The sequence below is a fragment of the Talpa europaea genome, assembly GCF_964194135.1.
Source record: "Talpa europaea genome assembly, chromosome: 3".
NCBI lineage: Eukaryota > Metazoa > Chordata > Mammalia > Eulipotyphla > Talpidae > Talpa > Talpa europaea.
In genome coordinates, this window is record NC_140069.1 from 24,994,144 (window position 1) to 25,006,344 (window position 12,201).

Consider the following 12,201-nt stretch of genomic DNA (forward strand, 5'->3'; position numbering starts at 1 on the left):
TTATGACTGCTTAGGTACGATCAGGTGGGGCAGTGAATCTATTATTCTGACAAATGCTAATCAGAGACAGGATTCTAATTTTAAATTCAAATTCACTAGGCACTATTAACTTTTCTAACATTGTATGCTTTTGATGGGCTCATTTGCATGATTTTTTAAATCTGTGTTTCTGACTACAATCTTTATGTGAATGCTCTTTTTATTTAATATAAGTTTTGAAAGGGTTTTTTTTTTTTCATTAAGTATATGAGAAGATTTAAGATCTATTTGCCACAGAAGTATACTGTACTTGAACTTCATGTGACTGTGATCCTTGTTATCAGGATAGTAGAGCATAGAACCTAGGATCCTCGGGGGCCAAGTGCTGGATTCAGATCCTGTCCCTCCATTCCATCCTGACTCCTCCATTGTGGAGGAGTTATTTACTCCCATAGCCTTCTCCTCATCTTTTAATGGTGATAATAGTATCACTTCCTGGAAAGGGTTTTCAAGAAGATTCCATAAGAATGACAAATATATTAACCAGTTTTTGCTAGGATATGCTCTGATAACAAATGTATCTAAAATACCAGTGGTTTACAACTAACTACCAAGATTTTTTTGTCACTCATAGTCACATTCATCTTGAGTTGACTGAGCCTCTGCTCCATTTTCTCTTCATTCTGAGATACAACTGAAGGAGCAGCCTCTGCTGGTCTCAGGAAAGAGGGAGGAGGGGGGTGGCAGACCTCATTGTGGCTGGACAATCTCTTGGAAGCAGCACAAGTCACTTCCATTCATATTTAACTGGCCAAAGTGAGCCATGTGGTGACCAGTGGGTGGCTCAGTCACCTCCCTCTAACCGGCAATGGACATTGACAGGAGCCAAGTACATGCTCAGTAAACAGTAGTTTTTATTTTCAAATCCTGTTCCCAAAAAGTGAATTACAGTTTGGGATTCATGATATCCTTTGCTAGGACAGAGAAAATTTATATTTATATGTTTGTCACATGGTTCTCTTAAGAACAAATTGAGGTGCTGAATGCTTCCTTTGAACTTTCCAGGGAAGGTGGTCTATGGAGAGCCGATAGCAGCGGGTCTTGGCACTGATGGCACTCACTACTGGAGTAAAGACTGGCACCATGCAGCTCACCATGTGATGAGCCCACCCCTGCGCCCAGATCCCTCAACACCTGACTTCCTGATGAATCTACTGGCTAAGTAAGCATTTAACATTGTGAAATAATTTGCTCAAATCAAGTGTTTTACATGTTTTAGGTTTAGGTAGAGGAGCTCTTCTCTTACCATATGGTCCTCCCAGTGACCTCCCAATATTCTGTTCTACTTGATCTGAAAGGCCCCAGGGAGACCTGCATCTGGAAACCAAGAAGCATTGCTTTCATGAGGTTATGATATGGGACCAAAACCTCTCCTGAACAAGGAGAAATCAGATTATTTTTACTGAAAATTTTACTCCTCTGTTTTTTCCTTCTCTTTTCTAGCCAAGAGCTAGGTCTCTTCATTACGCCTTATTTTATTATTCACAATATTCTTGAATTTTTTCCTATGCTCCAATAACCTGAAACCAGGTATGCCTGCTGCATAGGTACAACAGAATTACTGCAGGGGTGGGAAAGGCAAAATTGTACCCTCCAGCAGGTTATCCCCATGAAAGTCATCCAAAGTCATTTCAGAAATGCTACTTTCTAGGGCATTGTGATCATTTTTCTTGAGAATTACACCATTATGGTCTTGCTGACATTCCCCATTCACAGATAGATCCACATTAACAAAGATCTTTTTCACCTAGGTTGTGCGTTCACTCGCCTTTCATTTCAGCTCCTTCTTCCTTCCCACATCCACAATCCTGAGATTATTCATAATTAGTCTGCCTGTCACTGGTGGCATTGATATTCACAGGCAATATCACATCTCTGCTCATCACGATGCTTTAATTAACCAGGAGCTGCCCTTGAGGACCTGCCTCTGTTCATTGTGGATCACCATAGTTCATCTCTGCTTGCTGCTCTGCTCCAGGGAATCTTCACTTATGTTAGTGCCTGTCATTCTGAAATAGTAATCATCAAATACATATAATTATCAATGTCTAAAAGAGAATTTGAGCATCAGACCTACCCATAACACAGAACCAGTAAGTGATGGAGCCCAGAACCCAGTTTTTCTGACCTAAACATGCTTCTTGTAAGAGTATTTTTCTGAAAACACTAACCCTAACAGAGACAAGAATGGGGTGAAATATATATCTGAAAAACTATTATATGTTTTCCACTGGAGTTTTCTGAGTCAGTTGAGGGAGTCAGGAGATGAAGAAAGGTGATGGTACTCTGACATTGTCTGTTCACCCTACCACACTTGTGTTTTTCTTTCAGTGATGATCTAAGCACAACAGGGACTGACAATTGTACTTTCAACACTTGCCAGAAAGCTTTGGGAAAGGATGATTTTACTAAGATTCCCAATGGGGTGAATGGTGTTGAGGACCGGATGTCAGTAATATGGGAAAAAGGCGTGGTAAGTTTCCAGGATCCAGTCTGCTTTACCTAATTCTTCCACGGAATCTGGCCCATTTGAACCAGTGTGCCTGCCATGCACCTTTGCAGAGGTTTTATGAGATTGTTTTAACTAGAGGGAACCCTGTAAATACAACATCATCAACACCATCACCCCATCTTCCAGGATAATAATGAGAGATCATTTCTTCCTTTACACAATTTAGTTTAGAGGATGCTTTACACTTTTTGCAGACATTAAGGAATAACTTTAGACTGGGTGCCAACAGGATTATTCTTGAAGTCTTCAAAATGTTGTAACGCTTATATTTCTTATGCTCGTGAATCCCAGTTCTTCACATAGCACGAATATAAATACCAGAATGATTGAAAATGCATGAAAGATTTTTATTATGTTCATATTTCCTTTTCATGAAATCTTTAGATGATTCCTTTTTAAAAGCCCTTGGATATCCTACTTCAAAAACGTCTGTAGGTTCACATAAATAAAAATCCAAAGTCTAGATAAAGAATTTTAAAACATTTCAATGATTGAAAATTTTCTCCCTGATGACAGAAAAAAAGATAAATCCATGTTAGCCAGTCCGGTTGGTTGAGGTGTATAGTTGCAAAGCTCAGTAGGGGAGGCGTGATGACCTGAGGTCCTGTAGTCATGCCCTTCTCCCCCACATCCAATAACCATCCCTTGGATGACCTTTACCGTATTTCACACCTCAGTACCTCCTGAACATCCCATGGACTTTTAATTATTGAACAGGTCTTGCCAATATTATTTCCAAAGTGCCTCCTTATTTCCATCTTCATGTGTATGGCTCTACTTGGAGGCCCATATCCACCAAGGCAGTAACCACATGGTTTCTGGTGTCCTTGTCACCGGTCTCTCGCTTGCTAAAATCTAAATGCCAGTATCAGAGTCACCATTTAATATGATGGTCTGTACATGGTTCCTTCCTCTCTAAAATCCTTTGCTTTTTCCCTATTACTTGTAAAATGATATTTAAACAATTTACATATAAGAATCTTCAAAACATCTCTATAGCCATCTCTGTTAGCCAGCCTCTTCACCCTTGTTGCTCTCCCTTAACTCTAACCTTCCCAGATGACTTCACTTTGCTTAGACTTTCTCGATAGCAAACCTCTTTGATCTTACGTTATTATTATAATGAGTGTCTTCATTACAGCAGATTTTTGGAATCTATTATAATTCCCAAGTATATAAAGGGCTTTTAAAATGATGAAATATTTCTCAATAACATACAGAAAACCATGTTAATTTCTGAAATAATAAGATGGGCTACTAAGGGAAATAGTACTTTCAGGACATAGTTCTTAACCATTTTGAGACAGGTACCAATTGACAAACTTTAAGGATAATCTTACCACATGAAAAGGATAAACTCTCAATAATTTAAAAAAAAAGTCATTTTAGAGGGACCACATCCCTCCAAAATCTGTCCATATTAAAATGTTTTGGAATAGATTGTCCATGACAGTTGGTTCAATTAAATTTCAATATACAAAATTGAGTCTCTTGAACTAATTTTTCCATTTTTAAAAAGCACTGTCACCTGACTTAATGGTTCATTTTATCTCAACTCTATAATAGTCTATTTAATGTCTACATAATCATCTCATCAATCTTGGGTCTGCAATAAATAAGCCAGATCTTAAATGTAGTAAGGGGAGGCAGTAAACTATAAACAAGATTTGAAAGTACTGTTACCATTTAGCTGTGCTTCTGGGAAGACTGAAAAAAATTAGAGGGGGTGGTTTTATTGTTTGTTTTGTTTTTTTAAAGATTTATTTATGCATACAAGAACTGGGGTGTAAGCCAGAGGGGCGGGAGGAGAGAGGATTCACCAGAGACAGAGTGGGAAGCAGAACAGACAGATGAAATGAAATACACAGCTGAGGGGAGTAGCGGGGGAGACAGGAGAGGTCTGCTGAGCCAGTTGGGTAGCTCCCTGGCTGGGGATCAAACTGGTGCTGCAGTGGCTGCAGACAGTTTCATAAGTTGTGACTTAACCCCTTGCGCCACCAGGGAGGCCCCAGTGGAGGTGTTTTTATAAAGCTTATATGGTTTTGAGAAGTCATCTTCAAGCTTAACCAATCATTCCCATCATTAAGATTGCTTAAGACTTATCAGCATCCGCAGTTGTGTCTGACCACACAATATAAAAACTGTGCACAGTTCTTTTTGGTTCTAAGAGATATGGTCTTCTACTTTTATTGATAGAAGATTTTTTTTTAAGATTTGATCATTACAACAAATGCGTTTTCTTCCTTGAATTGCTTTATAGCACAGTGGTAAAATGGATGAAAACCGATTTGTGGCAGTTACCAGCACAAATGCAGCTAAAATCTTTAATCTCTATCCAAGAAAAGGAAGAATATCTGTGGGATCAGATGCTGACATTGTCATTTGGGACCCAAAAGCCACGAGGTAAGTCTAAGTTCTTCAGAAAGAGCACTAACTTGCAAGGAAATTATTCACTGTCTTTAATTGGCCATTTCTTATCAGGTTATTTATTTCACTGTGCTCGATATTTAAAGCTTGTATACATGATAAAAATTTAGATATACAAATATTTCTTTGTTTTTCTTGGTGCAGAGGATGCAAAAGTTGTATTGTGTATCATTTCCTGGAAATGGATACGTGTATAAAAATCGATCTGAATTTACCACTTCAGTGCTTGGCAATGCCTGAGTTGCCATGGAGGAAAGGTACAGAGCAATGAAGAAAATAAAAGGCTTAGCTTGAACAGGGCTGAATTGAAAACTCAAAATAATTACAGCCTTTTGAAACCTTTCAGATAGAAAAATTCCAGCACAAAGAATGTCACTTTTAGTTAGCCAAATTTTCCAGTTGAGTTCATCTTGAGTCCATCATTCCCAGTAGATTCCAACTTTTTGTTTCCAATTTCCATAATTCTGTGTTAATACTGCAGGTCTGGTAAATTCCACCAACTCAGGAAAGCATTCAATAGAGATTGAAGCTCTGTTAATTTCTCCTTATAGGAAGTTACCATAGGCAACATGTGAATCCTGATTGTGTTTCTCATAAACTTTGCAGTTGTAATGGAAAAAATTCACATACGTTAACATTATGTGTGTGTGTGTGTGTGTGTGTTTGCACACATTGTGTACCCAAATATTTGTGTGTAAATGAGGTTGTGATAGGACTGTCCAGCTTCATTATATAGGCATTTACTCAAAGTCTGCAAAGTTTTTCCATTGTGGTAAGTCAGTCTATACCTCCTTGGGGCTGGTATGATGATCATAACCTAGTTGCCACCGAAGTGCGCCTGGTCTACCCTCTAGAGTAAAGAACATTGGAGAAACCCTAGGCTACCATTGCTATGGGCTTGAAAATAAGCCCCAGATATTTCCCTAGAAGATGCAGGCTTTTCAAGCTTGGCTCTCTCCTTAGACACTCACTGTCCAAATCTGGAAGCAGTTCACGTTGTGGGTGGCCGGGGGTCATAGCAAGCGGCCTTCAGTGAATGCCCATCCCCTCCATGCTGGCTTGCGATACACACAGGGCAGCAGACAGTGGTAGAAACCAACAAGGCACCCCTCAGGGTGTTTGTGAGGGTTTTAAGAAGAAACTATTACTCATGTAAGGGGTGAGTACCTTGTCAAGTGACCTAGGCCCTTCTCCTTGCCTGAGAAATGAATATAAGTAAAACCAACTATAGGCAGCTTCTCTTTGAGGCTAGAACAATTGTCATGGGGAAGAGGATAGAAAACAGTTGCTTGGATTTGGATTGATCTGCCAATGAATTGAGCATACTATGTTTAGAGAGGTCCTGGTGCTTTAAAAAATACACTAGGAGAGGACCTCCTCGGTGGCACAGCAGTTGAGCACTGGGTTGCGAAGCTGCCCACAGCCTCTGCAGCGCTGCTTCAATCCCCAGCCACCGGCCACCAGGCGAGTGTCCCACCTGGGCGCGCAGACCTCTGCTGCTGCCCGCTGCTTCCTTCAGCAGTGTACTTCGTGAGTCTGCCTGCTCTGCTCTCCCCTCTGGCTCGTTTTCACCCTCCCGTGCTTCTGACTGTACCCAGTGCTTATATAAATAAAATAAATAAATCTTTAAAAAAAAAAAACAACCCTAGGAGAGCTGTGGCCACCCACCAGGGGCCTGCCCAGCATCAGCTTGCCTGCAATTCAAACTATTGAGGCCTTCCCAAGTGCTGGGAATAAAGAGGTTTTTTGAAATAACTTGTGGCTTCAGGGGATCAGAAGACTTACTCAGAAAATCTAGAAAATTTCAAAAGGGAAGAAACTATGACTTAGAAGGAATATTTGTGGAAAATGGCGTTTTTGAAGCATAACAGCAATAATCATAATAATGATGATTGTGTGTACTCAGCTCTGTGTTTTTTAAAAATGCCTGGCTATTTAAAATGTGGTTTACAAAGTAAGACAAATATGCTCACCTTACAACAATGAGAAAACTGTGGCACAGCAGGGTCTGAGAGGGCTTCGAGAACCTTCATCTACTGTCTTTGACTTTGCAAATCTGAAATTCAGGGTCACACCACCTCCTGCTATCAAAGCCAGGTGCTTTCTATCAGACTTGCTAGTTGATGCTTGGTTCTTCTTCCAATCCAATAACCAAAAGTGGTTTTGGATTTGATTCTGTTTTCTGTAATTTCTTCTCAAAAGTGAGGGAGAAATGAATATACTCAGTTGAGTGATGTGACGCTCGAGTGTAATTCCTAACGATGCAGAAAGCCATGAGGGCCATTCTCTGTGGGGCGTTTTACCCCTTCTCCTGGGTAGCTCCAGCAGTACCAGCCCTAAGAGTCTCCTCGGCTGTTTTAATTTTCTGAGGACACCAGCTCAGGTAGAAAGCATTATCTTCCTTCGACAGCTGGACAAAGAAATGACCTGAACCTAAGGTTGTGAATAATTCACTTACTTTATTTACCACATATTGTTGCTCAGAGGATATTTATAGGCTGTGATTATGTCTCTTTGAGTCATGTTTTTAGAATATATAAATTTAGACCACTTTCTCACAAGTTTTAGCTCCTGATTTCTATAACATTGTTTTGTCCTTCTTTTCCTATTCAGTTGTTTCAGAATAGCACATAATGATCCAGATGTTTAGGCTTTTTAAAAAGATCTATGTATCACCTGCTTAATTTCCCTCATTTTCAGTCTAAGAATAACTAACTTAAGGTCAAACTAAGAGACTCCTGTGCTTTTAAGTTTCTTTCTATCTCTTTCATCAGCTCTGTAATATTTCTTGCATAATGCCTTTTCCTCACTAATAGTACTGCTGAAAGAAAATTAAATATTTTCATTTTCCTCTATGTGTCTTTGGGGTAAAGATATATATTGATGTTTCATTATTAGTGTTAATCTTCTTACCTACGTCTATTTATGGCGTGCCCCTCAGAGGCTGAGTTTATGGAAGCGTGCACTGCTCTAAGGTTCTGGCCTCTGCTCCATCTGTGTTGAGCTGGGGACTCAAGCAGGTCGTTGAAGTCTGTGAATATCCACTCTCTCCTCCGTAAAATGAGATTCTTCATAATTGCTGCTCGCATTTCTGTTAGACTCTCTAGACAGTATATGTGAAAGTGTTCTGTAATGTAAGAAAGACACCACGTGTGCTATTATAGTTCTCTTATGTGGAATTCTCTCATTTGGCTTAGTCTTATTCTTGGCTGTCCACTTTTAGGTGTTCTTAGCTGTCTTGCTCGTTGTGAGCAGAGGGGAAATGATCCACCAGGTATTATTTCTCTGACTCTCAGATTAAAAAAAAAAAATCACTACCTGGAAAACTTTTGGTTTTTCCTTTCCTTTTTTTTACTCTCCTTTAGAAAACTGGAGAAATATTATCTTTACTGGCAGGAGATATTTAAATGCTCTAACCCCCTTTGGATTTCTTTGACTTATTCTATATCTTGCTTCTCCAACCCTTTAATTTAAGAATTTTCTCTAAGCCACCATCAGGTTTTTTTGCACTATTATTACTCATCTCTCTCAATGGGAAAATTGGAGAAGGTGGGAAACAGGAGAGAAGGGGCGGTTGAAGAGGAGGCTTCAAAGAATAATGAACCTGGAGGAATAGTTGAACAAGGAGGAAGTGCATTTACTGTGGCTCTTATTAAAAGAGAGGGGATTTTGCAGAAACTGTGTGCTGATTGCTTATCTAGGTCGATCACAGCACCAGCTTTCTCTGGTCTTGGACAGGCTGGCTGTCCCTGGCCAAAATCTGTGCTGATGACCTCCACTAGGACCTTTTTAGCATGGCCAGAGTTTAAGCCTCCTCTAACTGTCCATAGGTCATCCAGGGCTGCCCACTGTCCTTAGATTCCACCCACCATGCTCACAGTTTCCTCCTCAACCTGAAGGCTGAGTTCTACTGAAGGCTGCCTGCCCGCTGACTGTGTCCAGTCTTCCTGCATTGTCTTTCTCCCTCCTTAATATGCTTTGAATCTCATTCCTTTTTTAAAAATAAACATTTTATTTAAGATTAGCTTTGGATTTTTCAGAAAAGTTGCAAAGATAGTACAGGGAGTTAGCATGTACCTCATACTTGGTTTCCATTATTACTATCTTACATGACTGGCGTAAATGTGCAACAAATGAACCAATATTGATATGTTATTACTAGCTAGATTTCATACTTCATTTAAATTAGTAGACTTTGTTATTTTATTAAGCAACCAATACATTTAAAAGGCATTAACACCAAAGTGGAACATCTCTGAGAAACCTCTCTACATGAACCTAACCTACAAATTCTCTCTTACCTTTGGGGTTTTATATATGTATATAAATGTGGAAATTGAGATTTAGGATAGTAGTCAAGGGAACAAAATTCAGACAAATGACCTCCTTGAAAGAGTGATGAGAAACTGGATGCTGCAGAAATAGGTGGTTAATAGTAACGAATAACTGCATTTCCAACCTGCATTTCCAACCAAGGCCATAGTTTGAGATTTCCTTAGTTTTTAATCCAATGTTCTTTTACTGTTTCAGGATCCCACTGACTTGGTCATCAGGTTTCTTTGGGTGACATTTTCTCTGAATTTCTTTATTTTTGATGACATTGACAGTTTGGAGGCAGTATTTGAGGTCAGATGTTTGATAAAATGTCCCTCTTTGGGCCTCCCCGGTGGCGCAGCAGTTGAGCGCTGGGCTGCAAAGCTGCCTGCAGCCTCTGCAGCACTGGTTCGATCCCTGGCCACCGGGGAGGGTCCCACATGGCGCGCAGACCTCTCCTGCCGCCCACTGCTCCCCTCAGCAGTGTACTTCGGTCCTTCTGCCTGCTCTGCTCCCCGCTCTGGCTCTGGTGAATTCTCTCACCCTCCCGCGCTTCTGACTGTACCCAGTGCTTGGGTAAATAAATAAATAAATCTTTAAAAAAAAAAAGTCCCTCTTTATCATTTTTGTGATATTTTTATGGGTTTTGGGAGAAAGACCACAGAGGAAAAAAATGCCATTTTCACCACATCCTTCCAGGGATACCTGATCACAGCAAGGTTCATCACTGCTGATGTTGACTTGGGTCATGCGGAGGCTGTAGTGCCTTCTGGTTTTCTCTACTCTCCAGATTCTCTTTTTCCCACCTCTCCATGGTGTGCCTTTTATACGGAAGTCAGTGTGCATGCTCACACTTACAGAGTGAGGAGTCACACTCTAGTTTTATGTTTTCATTGATTCCAGAGCCTGGCCCAGGGCAGCACAGAGGAAACACACAGTGAAAGCTGAACGGGTGAGTGAGGATATAGTTTTCCCACACTGCCTGGGAGATTGATGTGATTTAGAGATGACATAAACTATATTACATGCTTGAAAATCCCTAGGAAAGTAGATTTCAAGTGTTGTTAACCACAAAAAGAAATGGTAATTATGTAGTATGTCAAGGCTGTTAGCTCATGCTAAGGTAGTTATCATTTTGCAATATATTAAGTATATCAAGTCCTCATGTGTACACCTTAAACTTAAATGGTATATGTCAATTACATCCCAATAAAGTTGGGGCAAACAGATTGGCCTAGGAAGGTTTTATTAAACAAAAACATGGTGAGAGAGAGAAAAAAAACAGCATTTTCTCACTTCATGCTTTTAACTTACTATAAGTTATCAATGAATGATGATTGAAAAAATAAAGGTGACTGAGTAGAAAGAGAGGAAAGGAAGAAGAACTGCTTCACTGGACTTACTTGTGTCCCTTTCATTTTCATGGGAGGGGAGAAATTAGCTTGTTGACCACCTCTTATAAGAAGAAATGAAGCTAAAGGAGAGTTGCCTTTGTGCATTCCATCTATCACTCAACAGGGGCGTGGCTGTGAGCCAGGCCTCAAGGTCAAGTTTGTACAAGAGCCAGGTGCTGCCTTTAGGAAGCTCCCAGTCTAGGGAGATGAGAATAGCTATAAAGTCAAACATTGTACTCTGTCTTAGAAGGAATGTGTTATCACATCATAATAGCACATGAGAGGCAGGAACAAAATGCCATTGATGTTCAAAGGAGAAATATCATTCTTGCATGGGTGAAGACATCAGCAAAGGACCACATTAGCAGGATAGTAAATGAGTTATCTGGCCCTGAGATTCTAGGTTAAACATGAAGTGAGATAAACCAATGTGTTGATGGAAAAGGTCTGGGTGGAAGTAGTTAAGGCCAGGGATTACACAGCTTCAGGCTGTGGAAGAAAGTAAGGGGAAAGATGTTGAGGGTTGCCTCTCTCTGGTTTAAATTTTATTAGAGGCAATTTTTTTTCTAAAGATTTATTTATGCATAGAAGAACTGGGGTACAGGCCAGAGGTGTGGGGAGTGGGGGTGGTGGTGAGAGGATTCACCAGAGACAGAGTGAGGAACAGAACAGGCAGATGTACTGAAATACACTGCTGAAGGGAGCAGCGGGGGAGACAGGAGAGGTCTGCGGCTCCCTGGCTGGCCGGGAATGGAACTTGTGCTGCAGAGGCTGTGGAAAGCTTCATAGCACTGTGCTTAACCCCTTGCACCACCAGGAAGGCCCTAGAGGCAATTTTAAACAGAACTCAACTAGTGGAAAAACGCTTTCAAAAGAATAAATGGATGCATCAATAGGGTTTTTTCCTTTGCAAAATATTCCCTTTTGCCTACCTGATTTTAATATTAGCTGGTGACATGAAGGCTCTTTGACCACACAATTAGGAGTTGTCCAAAATTTTCCTTTAAAATTTCCTGAAAGGTTTTAACAAAGACAGTTACCCAGCTGACTAGTCAGTATCTTAAGAGACCAACATGTATTTCACCCTAAATCCGGAAGGGGGCGCCCACAGTCCACACTGAGTGAGGGGCCTCAACCAGGCCATTGGAGCTGCTGGTTATGCAAGAACAAGCCAGCCTCTGGAGAATGGATGCATTTGCTAATGATTTTTGTCTTCCTGGTACATAGATGTTTTCTTTTGTTGTTGTTGTTCTCATTACTTATTAATGGCATGTAGAAGTAAGTATGCTTGCAACACAATCTGCAACCTTAAAAATGGACTTCACTGAAGTAATTGAGGGAGAACTGGGGAAAGAAAAGCTGTGCAGCCTTGCTTTTTTCCCTGTTAAACCTATAAAAAGCCAGATGATTCCAGGGGAAGGAATTTGCCATGTGCTGAAGGATGGTGACAGAGAAATGGGAGTGGGATTCTGTCGAGAAGGTTTGGCTATCCTGATGAAAGATTCTCTAGGATGT

At 40.4% G+C, this 12,201-nt stretch overlaps 1 protein-coding gene across 1 annotated transcript in view; it reads left to right on the forward strand.

Moving 5' to 3' along the window:
• The window catches only part of DPYS (dihydropyrimidinase), a gene marked incomplete at both ends in the record, with an annotated part of 72,758 nt that overhangs the window by 25,014 nt on the left and 35,543 nt on the right, over positions 1-12,201 (forward strand). Inside the window, 3 exons of the mRNA XM_084229762.1 lie at positions 1,045-1,201; positions 2,371-2,512; positions 4,812-4,954. Of these exons, the coding sequence (XP_084085888.1) occupies positions 1,045-1,201; positions 2,371-2,512; positions 4,812-4,954 (442 nt within the window). The remainder of the gene's footprint in view (positions 1-1,044; positions 1,202-2,370; positions 2,513-4,811; positions 4,955-12,201) is intronic.